The sequence below is a fragment of the Limulus polyphemus genome, unplaced genomic scaffold (assembly GCF_000517525.1).
Source record: "Limulus polyphemus unplaced genomic scaffold, Limulus_polyphemus-2.1.2 Scaffold782, whole genome shotgun sequence".
Lineage (NCBI taxonomy): Eukaryota > Metazoa > Arthropoda > Merostomata > Xiphosura > Limulidae > Limulus > Limulus polyphemus.
This window is the reverse complement of record NW_013666392.1, coordinates 70,788-87,533: the sequence shown is the minus strand read 5'-3', so window position 1 is coordinate 87,533 and position 16,746 is coordinate 70,788. Positions and strand designations below refer to the sequence as shown.

Genomic DNA, 16,746 nt, shown 5'->3' with positions numbered 1-16,746 from the left:
ACCAATTCGCATAATATGAAATTTTATTACACACATTCATAGAATACATTAACTTTCAATCACTAGGAAAACGTCACAAAACAAGTAATAAAAAATAATTTGTAAATATAAAGTGATGTAGGGATGGCAGTGCCAAAAAGAATGCAAACAGGAACATAGTAATGATACAGCTATATATATATATATATATATCATCCCTACATGATTTGTAATATTAAAATTTAATGCTACACTATAAAATGCATAATTGGCTTTAATATGACTGGAATTGGAAGTTGTATATTCCTGTTTGTTGGTATAGAGTTTATCATAATATCCTGGACGTGTCAGAGTAGGCACCAGTTTAGTGTAACTAAGAGTGTAGGACTTACGTACAAGGGAAACCAAGTTGTCTTGAAACATGTCTTGATTATTACAGACTCTTGCTACGAGGTTGGTCGAACTTACCTCGTGCATTTTACAGCGTAACATTAAACTTCAATATTGAAAGCCATGTAGGGACGATCTATGCATACAGAACCAACCAGATTATTTAAAGCATATGGTGGTAGTTTTTCCTCTCTAAAACAGTGTTAATATCTTCCTTTATAATAACGCTATGGAATTTAGATAAATAGTTTCTTGTCATCGCCCCTTACAATTAGTACAGCCGTATCAGGCATCATTATTTATACTGATTGCTTAAGCTAATATCACATAACACTAAATGCTCTTTAATTAGGATAATTTCATAAAATTTAGTAAATTTGTTCCGAAAGGATAGCAATGAATAATCAATAATAATCGTCCACCTGTATGATTATTTTGAAAACTTGAGCTACAAACTGCTAATCTAGTTTGCTTGGCATAACCAATACTTATGTATCTGCACGTGATTTCACCTTATAGTTTTGCTGCTCTAACTCCGCCGTCTTTAATCCCAATGACAAAAACTTATAAACCGTCCACTTTGACTCTTAGGTGAAGCTGTAGTAAAAATGTTAGACGATAACTCGCGTGACTTTTTGCATATGCGTGCTCAATTTTTTTAAATTAAATTTGAGCGGTTTTTGCTGAATAACTTTGCACATGTGGCTTATATTTACACCAAATGAGACTCCTAATTGTAAGTTGTAAAGATCTATCAGTGTAACAAATTAAAAAAAATCCAAAAAATTAAGTATGTTTTCTATCAAATAAAATTTCCGTCCTTTTGGTGCGAAGAAAAAAATAGCAACAAACTCGATCAAAATGATGTATTTTTAAATGGATTGCCAGTAGAACACATCCATAAAAAATATTTGATAGTTTGGTGTACCACAGTACGAGGTACAGAAAGTGGAACATTTCTAAACTATCACTCCTTTTATTAATACACAGTGTGTCCTGTAGGTTTTTTTATTTATTTATTTATTTTACAGTAACAATACGCGCATCACGAAATCTCAGATCCACAGGCTGGCACGCTAATCACCGGGCCACTGGTTAGCTGAGATGAGAGATTACTATATTTTACAGCATTTAACACTTTTTGGTGTATCGGAAAGAAAGAAAAAAGAAAAACTCATTGATGTTCTTGAAAACAAGGTTTTTGTGTATCTATATATATGAAAGTCTTAAATCTAAAACATGCAACTCTGTGAATATAACTTACATTAAAAAATATTATAAAATCAGACTGCTTCAATCTATGCTTTGAATGTTGCAGTAGCTTAAAACTTGAAACATGGAGGCATTCTTACATTTTTTTTAAACATATATCTAGACGTAATGAATGTAGTTGCTTCAGGATATCATACATTATCTATTTACTTGTATAACGGCAATGTAGTTTGTCAAGTCCACCTCTCTTTGGAATGTTGAACTGAGAAATATGAGACAGAATAATTCATTTATTTGCTCATTCTTAGACTTTACAGCTTTTACGTCAAAGCCATAATATTTTTCCATGGTTTCAGTATTTGTTTTGTTTGTTTGCTTTGAATTTTCGCGCAAAGCTACACGAGGGCTATCTGCGCTAGCCGTCACTAATTTAGCAGTGTAAGAGGGAAGGCAGCTAGTCATCACCACCCACCGCCAACTCTTGGGCTACTCTTTTGCCAACGGATAGTGGGATTGACCGTCACATTATAACGCCCCCACGGCTGAAAGGGCGAGCATGGTTGGTGTGACGGGGATTCGAACTCGCGACCCTAACCACCTGGCCATGCCGGGCCTTGGTTTCGGTAAGTACTCGTATACAGTGTCATTATCTACCATATGCATTAATGCTTTAGCATCATAATGCAAATTCACGGGTTTTAGTAGTGTTAAATAGCTGAAGCTCAAAGGCCCTGTGTGTGTATGGCATAATATATCGTATTTTTTCAGTATTTCAATTAATTTCCTGCGATAGGAAGCCTCTAGAAAGAATGTGAAATTTACGATTGTGTTTAAATGGTATGAACATTTGTATAGAATGGTTTTTAATACGTTTTTTGTTCGCGTTGTTAAGATATTCTTTAACTAATATGAACGTGTAATGCAACTTTAAGATAAAAAAAATGAGCCGAGTGCGGCTCATCAGTCAGCTTGCCGTAATGTGAACCCTAGGTTACGTGGTACGCGCTTTGTTACCGCTGGGGAAAAAAAAATGCGTTCCGTAGGTGTATTAAAAAAGCGATTGTCATATCCCATTATTCGATTTCAGAAATCCACGAGTTGGCGGTGGGTGGTGTTGACTTGCTGCCTTTCCTTCTAGTTTATCAGCTCAGAATTAGAGACGGCTGACGTAAATAGCCTTCTGTAGCAGATTTGCGCGAAATTCAACAAAGAACAAGATAAAGAAATGTTTCTGTGTATTGCGACTTGGTTTTCTCACGTCATTACACCATTTTATATAACACTTTTGTATAAGTTAAGGGAAGATGCTGAGTGAATTCAATTTCTGAAACGAATACGTTTTTATGTTGTAACGTATATATTATTTAACATACACGTTGTTTTTGTTAGATTTTGACAGTTCTTGGCAACTTGGGGTTTCGAATTTGTCGTGAGTTAAAGGTTACAAGTATCGCGACTTAAAAGCCAGTCGCCGAAATTGTAACTGTGTAACACTGTAATTTAAGTTGTTGGGAACAAATTAATATTATTAAAGACAATATTTGAAATTCGTAAACAAGAAAAAAAATGTGTAATTTAAATTTAAAGGGAAAAATCAATTGAAATAAAATCACCAAAAAATATAACAATAAGCTACAGATTAGGATGCAGCTAGAAATAAGAAATAAATGTAGATTTAATTAAAATAAACGTATAGCATGGCTGTAACAAGAAATATAAACAATCAGCCGGGGTTTGGGGGGCGCTATAAGCTCCCCAAGAAAAATGTTAAATTATAGCCCTCTCACAGCCATTCTGTGCAACTCTCAGAGGGTTTTGGGTTTGTTCAATTTACACTGTACCTACAGAGGTTTGTTCAAGTATACATACAGGCCAGGTGTGCATTTACTGTAAGTAGAATGAATGAATATATACATGCATACCAGATTTTGGAGAGAAGAAAAAAATACCGGGAGAGTTGCCCCGATTGTCCCACAGCTGGTTACGGCCATGTATACGTGCAATACTTCTGTGGTTGAACGTTTTTAAAAAATATAAAAAGCAAATTCAAAGGTAATAAAAAAAGAGTCGTACTACTTCTGCTTGTGTTATTCATTTCCTTCTCAATAGTGAGTCTTAATTATCCATATTTTAGAGGCGTTGTTTATATCTTTCTTAAAGAAAAAGTCCCCAATTTTTGTTCTGCACAAGACTGAAAAAAAAGTATAATTTAAGCAAATTGTTTTGGAAATTAGCGCAAAGCTACACAAGCGTTACTTGCGCTAGCCGTTCCTAATTTTGAACTAATAGGCTATAGAGGAAAGACACTCACGCCAATTGTTTGGATGCTGTAATCAAATAGGAGGATCTGACCATCAGTCTTATAACGCACTAACGACGCGCACTCTTGTGGCAACGGTACGCGAACCATGGACTTTCGGATTGACAGTCCAGCACGCTAGCCATTAGACAAGACCATGTTTGTCCGAATTTTTAAAAATATTATTAAAGTTTCATAAGATTTAATTAAAGAATGAAGGGTAATCTGAGCTGTAGATATAAGCTGTATATATTCTTAAATGGCCTTAGGTAAGCTTCATGTATTATGATGCTAAAGTTCGGGGTTCAATCACTACGGCGTACACAACGTGAGTCGTCCATTGTGTGGAATTGCTGTACAAGCAAACAAACCAGAAGCAGGTTCATTATTAATCGTCAATTATCAGGTCACTAATATCAAGTTCATTTTCCTCCACCGGGCGCCAAACATGCTCGTGGGGCGTTATAATGTGACGGTTAATCCCATTATTCGTTGGTAAAAGAGTGACCCAGGAGTTGGCGATGGGTGCTACAGGCTGCTTACTTCTCCTGTGGTCGGTAGTTCAAAATTAGGGACGGCGGTTGATAAATAAAAATATTTCGCCATAAATAAAAACAAACAAACAAATAATTTCCCATAGTGGCTTAGCGGCTAACGTGTTACCTCATAACGTTAAAATACGGATTTTCATTGCCAGTGCAGACAGCGAAGGTAACCCATTTCGTTGCTTTGCGCTAAAACAACTCAAGCTCATTTCTCTAACTACATATATATATATATAAAGAACATCATATAAATTACAAGCAAGTTCAGAATTCACTTAAGAATCCCTTGATATTCCCACAATCTGTCTTGTTGCTCTTATCCATTGTGACAAAGAATACAATTAACATGATTAAAAGGAAAACTTCTTTTTTTAATTTTTCGGTTTTACATTGGAAATGAGAAAGTAATATAAAATTCTTTTCGTTGGTTGACTGTTTGACAAAAATATTTTACAACTAGCAAAGAATATTTTTTTATGGTTATTAACCATTATTCAAAGAAGTTTTAATATCTTTTAGAGAGAAAAAATTATCTTAAAACATAAGACTAAAAATATAAATGTGCTCTCTCGTTTTAATTAAGTAATTTAGTTTTTATTCGAAATATTATAATAGGGTGTTCAAAACGAATTCCAAAACTAAACAAAATGTATTCGAATATAATGGAGGGTGTCATATTTGGGCACTCCATTTTGTGTGCGTGTGTCAGGGGAGTTCATAAGAAAATAAGGCCCGGCATGGCAAACTGGTTAGGGTGACTCGCAATCATTGACCCACCAAACATGCTCGATCTTTCAGCCGTGGGGGCATTATAATATGACTGTAAATCCCACTATTCGTTGGTAAAAGAGTAACCCAACAGTTGGGAGTGGGTGGTGATGACTAGCTGCTTTCCCTCTAGTTTTTCACTGCTAAATTAGATATGGCTAGTGCAGATAGCCCTCGTTTAGCTCTGCGCGAAATTCAACACAAACCAAACCATAAGTAAATCGCTATTTTCAATTTTAAATTTTAGTTTAACTTTTCTTTTTCGTTTTTAGGGATCGGTGGCTAGGGCGTTCGACTCGCAATGTTTGGAGTCCAGGTTTGAATCCCATCACCGAATATGCTTGCCCTTTTAGCCATGGGAACGTTATAATGTAACAGTCAATCCCACTTTTCGTAGATAAAGAGTAGCCCAAGGGTTGGCAGTGGGTGGTTTTGATTAGCCCTTTATATTCTAGTCTATTACTTCAAAATTAGTGACAAGCTCAGAAAGTTGTCGAGTAGCTTTGCGTGTAATTCAACCAACCAGTCTATTATTTTTTTTCGTTTTTACTCTTGGTAAGGTGAATATGTTTTGAGCGATTGTATACAACTTACAGTGAAGTTATCAGAAGGAACTCATTAACCATAGGATAATCTGGTAAAATCAATTATCTTACAGAACAGTTATTGTTTTGCTTGACATTGAGCCCAGCATGTGGAATTAAATAATTCAAAGCCTCAAAACCGTGAAAATCGCTCACGTTAATTTATTTTAGTTTTCGGAAGGATAAACTGAGTTTATAATCGAGCTTCGATTAACTCTTAATAGAGATCAAGGAAACTTTGCAATATTTTAACATATTCTTAAAATTTTGCGTCTCATATGTATCATGGATCTTGCTGTGTCAGTGGTTTGTAGTTCTAAATATCTATTTACATTCTAATAAGTATCATGGATCTTGCTGTGTCAGTGGTTTGTAGTTCTAAATATCTATTTACATTCTGTAAATTTTACCAGAGGTGTAATGAGAACCATTAAGTTTTATTCGATGAAGTCTGAATATGATACAGGGTGTTAAAAACTGTCACTGAAGTGTTCAATATGCTTTTAGCCGTTCTCAATTAATGTAATATATTTATATTTTGCCTATATCCCTAAAAAAGCACTTTATGCAACATCTGGTTCTGGACAGCGTTTGTTGATCCTTGCAATGCTCCCCCTCACATACACACACACACATATATATATACATATACATTGATACGTATTTTATTTGAATCGCCATTTGTTGTTGAAAATAAAGTTTATTTTTTAATCCTTTTCTACCAATTTTAAATATAGGTTTTCTTTATAATCACCTGGAACAATTAGTTACACCTTTCTCATTGTTTCATTAATATATCAATATTGAGCATTGCGAGAATAATTTGATTTTTTTCCACGCTTTTATCGGATGTCATTCCTACTTGGAAATATTTCGCCCACAGCTATGCAAACACAAATTACATGCTGCGTTTAAAAATAATAATACGATGATGAAGTCTAGGTTGGCTTATAACTAACAAGTTGGTTTGTTTTTTCATTATAAAATGCAAGCTCCAATTACAACAGAAAAATGTTTTGGCAAGCCTTCACGTCTTTTCATGAGATTATTATACGCAAGTACACTATTAAATAACACACACAACTGAATACTTGGAAAGTGGAAAGGTATCTGAATTACGGGGTGAATATAAAATTTGTCATAGGGAAAAAAATTAATTCCACAGTAATTTGCATAATAGTGAATAATCTTAATGATGCGTCAAACTTGTTCATCCAAAGATTGTAATCGTTTTAAGAAATAATCCTCTGACTTTGGGTTCTTTCTTATACACTATAGAGCGTACGACATGTGGTTACAGGTTTGAAATTATATCTTTTTCCGCATATTCCCGCGATGTCAATGCTTAATTGACGACTTCTGTTGTAAGACTTCGTATATAGTTTATACTTTATTTTTAAATTCATTCACTACGGTTATTCATAATATTTATCAAGTTATCCTTCAGATGTGCAGTCTTTTGTGTGTGTGTGTTTATTTAGTATAGTGTAAGCAGATTTCAAGATTACGATTTACATAATCATTGTTCAACTTGAAAAGAGGTGCAGCTTTGGCGTCGTTGTGAACTTGTTTATTTTATGTTTTATGCAGACATCTCTTAAAAATCCTTTTCACCACTGAAAAAGATTAGAGCACTTGTGGGGCTGACTTCATGATAATCTACAACTAAGTCTTGTTTTTTCTTTTCTTTTGCTAAACAAGCTTCGTTTTCTGCATTTGAGCTAATAGCTGTAGAGTTTTCGCTAGATACGACAGGCGAAGCTTATTTTAATTACTAATAATTAATAAGACTAAGTATAATTACGAATCTTGTAAATTTTTTATGTATGTTTAAGAACTTTGCCAGCGTATGAGATATGTAAAGCTAGATTAAAAAGCTCCCGTATGTATCAGAAACAAGTTTTGCGCTATCTACTATGGTACGTATTACATAGTGTGTGAACATGTACGAAGAATGCGTGTTTTCTGTATGCTCTTTTTTATCCTTCTTGTAGAAACGTGTTTAAAAGAAATCACCAGGCTTGGCAGAATGCCAAACCTCTCAATGTTGTATATGGCTTTCACTTTTTTTATTTGTGCATGTTACTGTTCTAAAATTGATCGAATACATCTTTCTTTTTTAACTGAGTGTTTAGAATCAAATGCTCTAAAGCCACAGATTACCATTTATTTCGCACAAGTTCAGTAATGTGTTTATGTAGGATAACGAAGACTTCATCGCTTCTCTTACATAATTATATCATTCAGTTATATAGCTGCCTTGAAGTCGTTGGCAGTGAAGTATCCTTCAGGGACACATTGCATTTGCTATAATTTTTCTGCTGAGGTTTTATGAATTATCAAACTCATGCAATTTTGAATTGGATTTTTACAGGGAAACCTTTTCTCATTTTTGCCTGAGCTACTCTCCTTAAGATTTAGACTTTGTATAATGTACACAAATTGAGTACGTTACATTAAAATAATTTTGGAGCCTCAACATGTAGTTACAGTCCATGTTGCAATGTCTAGTCATGCTCTGTTTGATGACTGTGCATCTTGATAATAACCCTGCAGCATAGTTTCTGTTCAATGTTGTGATTTATTTGTTAGCTAGAAAGAGTTGTGGGTTTTAATGGTGGCATTAATATAAGCCTATAAAATTCTTAGTTGAGAATCAAAATTTTTATCCTACATTCAAAGATAAATCATAAATACGTTGATGTGATTATACATTAGTTCTTGATTGTTGGAGCACACCATTCCTTCCTGGTGGTTATCCATACCCCATCTAGTGTATGAGGACAGCAGTTTTACAGCACATTTTCCAACAGTCCAATCACACAAAAATCCACTGATGCTGCATTCTGCCACTTCTGTGATATGCCTTTTTATTGAATAGCATGAATACCCATATCATTCTCCAGCTGCTTGAGATAAGTGATAACAGAATGACAGGTATGATTAGAAGCCTTATTTTGGTGAACCCATACCCTGTTGGCCTTGTTTCCTGATTGAGATCATTTTCAGTTACATTGCTTGCTGCTGCTTGGGACATGTGGATGTTTTTTGCCACTGACTTTAACGTTTGTGAATTTTTGACTTTTACAAGGTACCACACTTTGCTTACGACAGCTGGGTACAGCTTGTTGCAGGTCTTATACTGGTTTCACAAGTTTATCCACATTCCTTTGTTTTCCAATGCCATTAAATACAATGAATATCACCATCTTAAGAATTCTAAATGCCTAATCTTTATGATCAAAAACTATGAATATTTTGTATAGGGAAGAGCTGTTACTACCCTTCCCAAAAGTAATCACTTTTTAATGGTATCATGCTACCTACATTGTGTCAATCAATGTCAAAATGTAATTCTAATACATGCCATTCTACCACGATTTCATATCGGCTGTGCTTGCTTTGTGACTTGATTTAACATTTTGATATAACATACTCAACCCTTTGTAATAATAAATTACATTGATTAGAATTAACATACAACTTTAAATAAAAATTAGTAGTGTGTCATCCAAAGGGTTAATTGACTTCACTCGAAAATCTTGGTATGCATATCTGTACATGACAATTTCCAGATGATTTGTGTCCATTCTATAAAATTAACATGATCTACAATATTTTCGTGGACCAATCAAGAGAGAAAGTGATATTATGAGACTTTCTTTTCTTGTAATTCTAGGAGGCTTGTTGATAAGTCCTTAATATTTATTATATTTATGTGATTATTACATTCATATGAAATAAATAGCTTGAATTGATGTTACTGGTAAGAACAATATATATCAAATAACATTAGCTCAAATAAAATTTCACCTGCAGTTTGTATCTACTTTTTGTGAATTTTAAGTTGTTGTTTACAAGTTCATTGATATCTTTGTCTTTTGTTTTTGCATCAAATTGAATAATATGATAATTAAAACACATTTATCAAAATTTTTAGTTTTTTTAGCTAGAAAGTACATATTTCTTGCACCACCTCTCCCAAATACCAAAAGAAGTGATACTTTATCTTATTTTGTTTTTTAAGTACACCCCTTACAATGAGGGACTATAGTTATATATGTGCAATCATTTATTGAGTTTTTTAAAAAGATTTATATTAATTTTTATGGTTGAGTGGTTGAATTACTGTAAGATTAACGTGCAAGTCTTAGTGTGCACTTTTTATCTATTTATTCTATTCATGCTCACATTTTTTTCTTCTGTATTATCTTTACCTTAAACTAATATACATGAATTAAATGTTATTAGTGGTGTTTTTTTTAGTTTAGTAGTAAAGAAATGGGAGCTTGTATATATTTCTCTAATTATTTTTTGGAGGTGAGGATTAGCCTAACATGCTACGTAGCTTTAATAAAGATTAAATTTGGGCTTGAAAGGTACAATTCTTATCTATTCAGCTGATAAAATAACTTGTTTATTACTTATTTATAGCTAACATATTCAAATGAATAATTGTGTCAGGTGAAGCTTGGAGGTCTGTTTCTGAGTAAGATGTTATTGCTATCCTTATAATATACAGTGCTGCTGTTTCTGAACCAGGCTGAAGAATACAGTGCATCTGTAAATAAACTTAGTTTGCTAAGATGTGTTGCTTGTTTAATTCCTTCCTGATTACGAGTTCCAATCTATATTGGAATACATACATTGTATTAAATATACATTTTAAACATATTTTGTAATTCACAATTATAGGAAAGTTTCCATGGTTATTACATTCCGTAGTTGGACACAGCTAATGTCAGTGATGTGTGTCTGTTGAATCTTAGTAAGCATTTATGGTAATGTTACACACATTTACCAGTCTGTAGGCAAATGTTGTTTGCTCTTTACAACTGTGTAGTACCTGTTAAGTGTCAAAGCAATATATATATATTTATCTGTGTGTGTGAAAACCAAAATAAGTTTGTAATTACTAAATATTATTACTGTATATGCACTCTTCCAAAGAACAGCTGTATAGATAGATATTTAGATTTTTTCTGAATGCCACAATATTATAGCAGAGTATTTTATAGCATCTTATATGTGAAAAGGCATTTACAGTAAGATATGCACACATTTATGAAAAGTTGCACATCTTTAAAAGATATTGTATATGCAAATACAACACTAATACACCATAAAGCTATCCAATTTGAATTGTTCACATTTTTATATACATGTACATACAAAGATAAATTTGATATAGTTATATGATTAATATGGACCCCAGGGATTTCAAGTAATATAGTTGAAACTCAAATATTTGTTGCATCTTCAATCATTATTCAATGTGAAAAGCTGATAAATGATTAACTTTTACTTCACTCATGAAGCAAATTAACTTGACCATATAATTCAAGCATTTTTGTAATAACATAGAGCTCATAGTATTTATGATTGTGAATGTTCTTTCATGTTTAACTTTACATTTTATAGGTTGTATAATTTGGGATCTAGTACATTGATAGGTTCAGCATGGTTAATACATCTGTTTGCACATGTGCTTTATATAGGTGGGAATTTTCAACTTGTGATTGTTTTTGTCTACGTTTGATCATGAATGTTTCCTCATCCTGATGGAAATAACAAAGAATAATGTAATTTTTTTTCCTCGTGCTTATATTGTCATATTTTGTGAATAATTTGTTCTCAACTTGTATATTTTAAAATAGAAGTTGAATAGCTTTTAAAATTTCTTTTGAGGTCACAAAATACTTAAATAATGTCACTTTTTTTGTTTTTTAAATATAACAAATAGAACCCAGACAAATAATTTCAACAATTTTAAAATCGACATACTCAGAAATTGAAAATTATATTTTCTTTATTATGCAAAAAAATTACAAATTGCTTATTTGTGAGAGTGTTGAATGCATTTTTCTTTATAAGTTACACTGTTATTCTTCAAAACCATCTTATGATTTTATGTACTTAAAGTGTCTACAAGTTTTTGTATGATTTTTTGTGAAAAATTAATTCTTAGTATACATAGTCTCTGAAAAGTCTGAAACCATAAGCACTTTAACGAATTTTACAGAATGTGTTCCACACGCTGTCCTTGTAATTTGAAACAAGTTTGGATTAACAGCTGGAATAACTTGACCTTCTCATTCTTTGACAGCCCCATAATCAGTCAGGTATTCAAAATTAAGAAAAGCTGCAAATCACCTCTGGTTTCAGACTTTTCGGACACCTTGTATAGTTATGGATAAATTTGATGTAGGCTTTTGTACACAATGCCAAAATATTCTCATCTTCAACAGTTTTTAACTTACATACAGAATATCTAAGTTATGGATTGTAGCAAAATGTGATACATCAAAATATGTATGCATGCTTGTATGAGTGTGAAGTAATTTTCCACAAAAAAAAAGGCAGAATCAAAAAGTTTCACACTTAAAGACGGATGAACCTAAGGTACAGATTACAATGTGGGAAGTTTAGAATGGAAGGGTGACTATGAAATTAGGTACCCCCACAATATTATTAGGTACATTGTCTCTGTATATTTATAGATATGATAACATTTAAAATATGTAATTTTAATACCAATTTATGAATGCTATTAAAATAATGAGGAGGATAGCCATTTGAATTGTTAGGTATGACTTAAATTTTGAAAGAAATGCATCTTGGTTTCTGAAAAATGCAATATGTGTATTTAAGTTATGTGTCTTGGAATAGCTACTTATATGTGAATTTATTTTTGTTGCTTACCATAACATTGTGCAGATATAAAATGTTAAGATATTTCCATTTTGTTGCAAAACCAATAAATAAGACACGTTTGATATTCATTTCAATCTTTAGGTACATTTGAACAAATCGAAATATTTCACCCTGAAATGATAGACCTTTAATATAAAGATTTTGATATTTCAAACCTTGGTTTTATTGCATATTGAATACCTAATTTTCTTTTATAGACATTGGACTTTGATCGGGATGGTTTGACAAAGATGAAAAAGGCTGTCAAGGCAATATATAATAGTGGGAATGGTAAGGCAGATATTGATAATTATTATGCACCAACAAAATTTTATAAATATTCTTTTATATTAAATGCCATCTATATACCTTTACTTACACACAGAAAAATTTATAACTGTTGTAAAATGTGTAACTTTTAGTGTTTCTCAAATGCAGTTTTACCCTACCTGACAGCTCATTTTCAACATTTTTTTGCAGAAATTCTTATAAACAAATGTTTTACTTTGTTTTACTTGAGTAAATCTCAATAATACGTTTTGTTTTGTTTTTATTATGAAGCACATTACAATATTTGTCCTTTCAGGAGAAAGGTTTTTCAAATGCAGTGTGATCTTTATTTATTGAATTTAGAATCTGAGAATAATTAAAAAAGAAATAGTACAAGCATGTGGAGACTATAGAGATGAAAGTTTTTGACAGTTATTTTCCTTATTATTGCCTTTTCAAACAACTATTTTTGTACTATGAAGCACATTACAATATTTACCCTCTAATTATAAAGGTTTTTCAAATTTAGTGTAAACTTTTATATATTAAATTTAAAATACAAGAATAATGGAAAAGAAAAAATGGAAGCAGATGAGGACTACAGAAATTAATGTTGTAAGCAATTATTTTCCCGATTGTTATTTTTTCATACAACTCTGTATTTACATAGTTTTTGCACCTTTGGGTTTCAAAGGAATATCCTTAGTTTGGGATATCTATTATATCTATTATAGAATATCTTTTAGTTTCAGATTATATTTTTGTAAGTCAGTGTAAGTCATTATTGATATCACTGTCTGGAATTGAACATGTCTTTACCTAGTTTGACTTGCAAAATAATATAAATCAATAGTAAAATAAAAGAAATATCCTCATTAGGTGTCAGGTTATTTTTTTTGTAAGTCAGTGTAAGTCATTATTGATATCATTGTCTGGAATTGAACACATCTTTACCTAGTTTGACTTTCAAAATAATATAAATCAATAATAAAACATAACTATCAAGATACAACTTTTGTTTTAATTGTTTAAAGTGGATAATTTTCTCTCTCTTTTTTAATAATTTATTCAGTATAAGAGACAAAAAAGGGGGCAAGATTTTATAGGTACATTGTATTCTTCAACCAGTTGCACAACAGTGCTGAAATTCAAAATACTTCAGTCATTGAGCACAGTTAATTAATTCATTGACAATGCGTTAGTGGCTACAATGCATGGAACACAAGTACTTTGAAATTCAAAGTAGTTAGTGTTAAATTTATCAACTTGTTTTAGAAAGTCACCTGTGGCAAAGGTAAATATACAGTGATAAGTATGCCCTCATCCTCTGTTTTAGATAAAATCTGTGCATTTGTGGGTGTATTTCTGATTAGTCGGCAGATGATGTGACAAGCAATCCTTTCACATTCCTTGTCAGTGAAATCCCTTAGTGATATCAGAGATACAATGTCCAGAGAGGTGCCAAAAGTGTTTTGCTGGACTTGGATGAAGATTTCTTGATGGCCAGTCCATGAAGTCTAACATTTGATATTATTTAGCATCTGGATAAAGTCTGGCTCAGTTGCACCTTTGAAAGCCCAAAGAACTGGGTCCAGTGCTTTGTTAAAGTGTATAGGTGCCCATTTTAATTACTAGCAATTCTGTTAATATTGATAAGAGCCCAGTGAGCTGTGTGGCACTGTTCTTCAACTGTGAGACTGAAGAATTTCTCGCAACTTCAAGCCAGATTCATGAAGTTACTGATAATCATTCCAGTTAATGTTCTAGAGTTCATTTTGAGCCAGTGTGCAGTAGACTGGTTATTCCCGATAGACATACATATTGTATAGATAATGGTCATTGTATGTAGTAATTGACCTTGTTTAGGGCTTCTGATGTACATATCACTTGTCTGATTGCATGTACATAACCTTTTCACCATGGATCTGGATGCATCAAAATGAGCTGCCAACTTGTTTTTATGTTTATCTGGTTTTCAGCATTTGAAGAACTCTTGTCAGTCTGTCAGAATCTTCAGGTAATATTGGCACACATTTATACCAAATCAACAAATGGTCAAATTTGGAGATGAAATGAGGGTGGTGTCTTTCCAGAGTAGGTAGCACATTCAGAATGCTCTGAAGCTGCCAAAACAGCAAAACACGAGTTGAGGCATTACAGTTATATTAACTGAATTTGTAGTACTTTTTGATTATAACAACACAAAAGTTTTTAACAGATTAGGTTAACTTTATTTTTTAAGTTTACTTGGTGAATTGTACACAGTTGTTTTTTTTCTTTTTTTTTGTTTTACACAAAATTGGCAAACATAATACCACATCTGATTTATTGTAAATACATGTCAAATGTCTAAATTAACGTATCTCAGACTAATTTGTTCATGTTTCAGCATTACATTAAAAAAAGGATTATATATATGTAATAAAAAGGTTCAATTATTTTTATATAATGCAGGAATAATTAAACTGTGCAATTTTTTGATTTTTATAGATTATAATAATAGCTCTCTATGGGAAAATCTATAAATCTGTAAAGTTGGTAGAAATGGCTTGAAACAACCATTTCTCACTATATGTAGAAAAATATTTTTTGTCCCACTGACTTGACTGGAAGATAATAAATAAAAATTATTAATACAGCTCACGTAGACAATGAAATCTATCTGTCAAAAGCACTTGAGCGACTAGGAGCCAATGCAAACATTAAAGACCAGGAACATGATATAGGTAAGTGAAAGAATGATTCAGAACTTGTTTTTTTCATTACTTGTTCAAAAAGAAATATTTGAGTTTTTCAGATTTTTTTATCTCATGCTAGAAAGTTTTATTCATCGAAGATTTTGTATTTTGTTTAGTTATGTGTATTCTTATAATCTTATATTTGGATGCCTTATATTGTAAAAACTGAAAATATATTTGTGAGATGTACACTACTAGACACATTATATTATTTCTTGTTGAACATTTCTGTTTTTTATAGGATATAAATTTATTCTGGTTAATACAAAAAAAATAATTTATAAGGTTAATCTTTTGCTCTCTATTTTTTATTTTTTTATAGCAATGATGGATTTTTCTGTGCAAAATGATAATTGTATTAAATGAAATATAATAATTTGAACATAGAGTAAGATGAACTGAAGTTATATGATTGTCTTTTTTGGTTCATTGAAATATCCTGGATTATTTATTATTGCTAGAAGATACTGAAATTTCTTTATTGTGTGGATTTTCTGATTATGAATAATGTATATATAGTTTTAGTAATTTATTTTTCATTTATACACAGGTGCAGCATTTATAAACTTCTCCATTGTGACCAAAGAGCTTTCACAGTTAATGAAGATTCTGGTAAGATTCTTCATGTATTCAGGGAATAGAAGTAGTTAGTTTGCCAAGTTTGGTCATTACATTATAATTTTGTTTATCAGCTTTGCCTTCCATCTGTAACATGAAATCAAAGATATATCTGGGTGAAGATACTTTTAAAATACTAGTGACTCTCTTCTACATATATATATATATATATATATACAAGTATTTCAAATTGTGATTGTTGTTTTTTATTTTCTTTTAGATGCAAAACTTGAACAACATCATTATGTTTCCAGTAGACAGTCTGCTCAAAGGAGACCTTCGAGGTGTTAAAGGAGTAAGTCCTCACTTTTTTTACACAAAGGTTTTAACTAGCTCAGTTAAAAAAATTAATGGAAGTCTATTGTAACTCATATTATATCTGTAAATGATCCAATCTTTCTCTTTTTTTCTTTAATTTGTTAATTTTACATGACATCAAGATGAATGCTTTTATGCTCAATTGATTACACTTGCTCTTTGGATAATAGTATCTTGAAAAACTTTAATACTAGATGTAACTTTTAAAATCTGCAGTTATAATTACCACATTTTATTCATATAGAATTGCAGTCATAATGTGTTTTTAATGTCAGGATATTGTCATGAGTTTCATTCTCCTATATATATATATATATATATATATATATATA

The 16,746-nt window shown here is 31.8% G+C and overlaps 1 protein-coding gene across 2 annotated transcripts in view; it reads left to right on the top strand.

Annotated features, from left to right (window-relative positions):
• LOC106460502 (arfGAP with SH3 domain, ANK repeat and PH domain-containing protein-like) overlaps positions 1-16,746 on the top strand; it is an 83,429-nt gene that overhangs the window by 22,072 nt on the left and 44,611 nt on the right. For both annotated transcript variants that reach the window (XM_022387252.1, XM_022387251.1), the window contains exons 2-5: positions 12,689-12,761; positions 15,380-15,466; positions 16,029-16,090; positions 16,317-16,391. In XM_022387252.1, the coding sequence (XP_022242960.1) occupies positions 12,689-12,761; positions 15,380-15,466; positions 16,029-16,090; positions 16,317-16,391 (297 nt within the window). The remainder of the gene's footprint in view (positions 1-12,688; positions 12,762-15,379; positions 15,467-16,028; positions 16,091-16,316; positions 16,392-16,746) is intronic.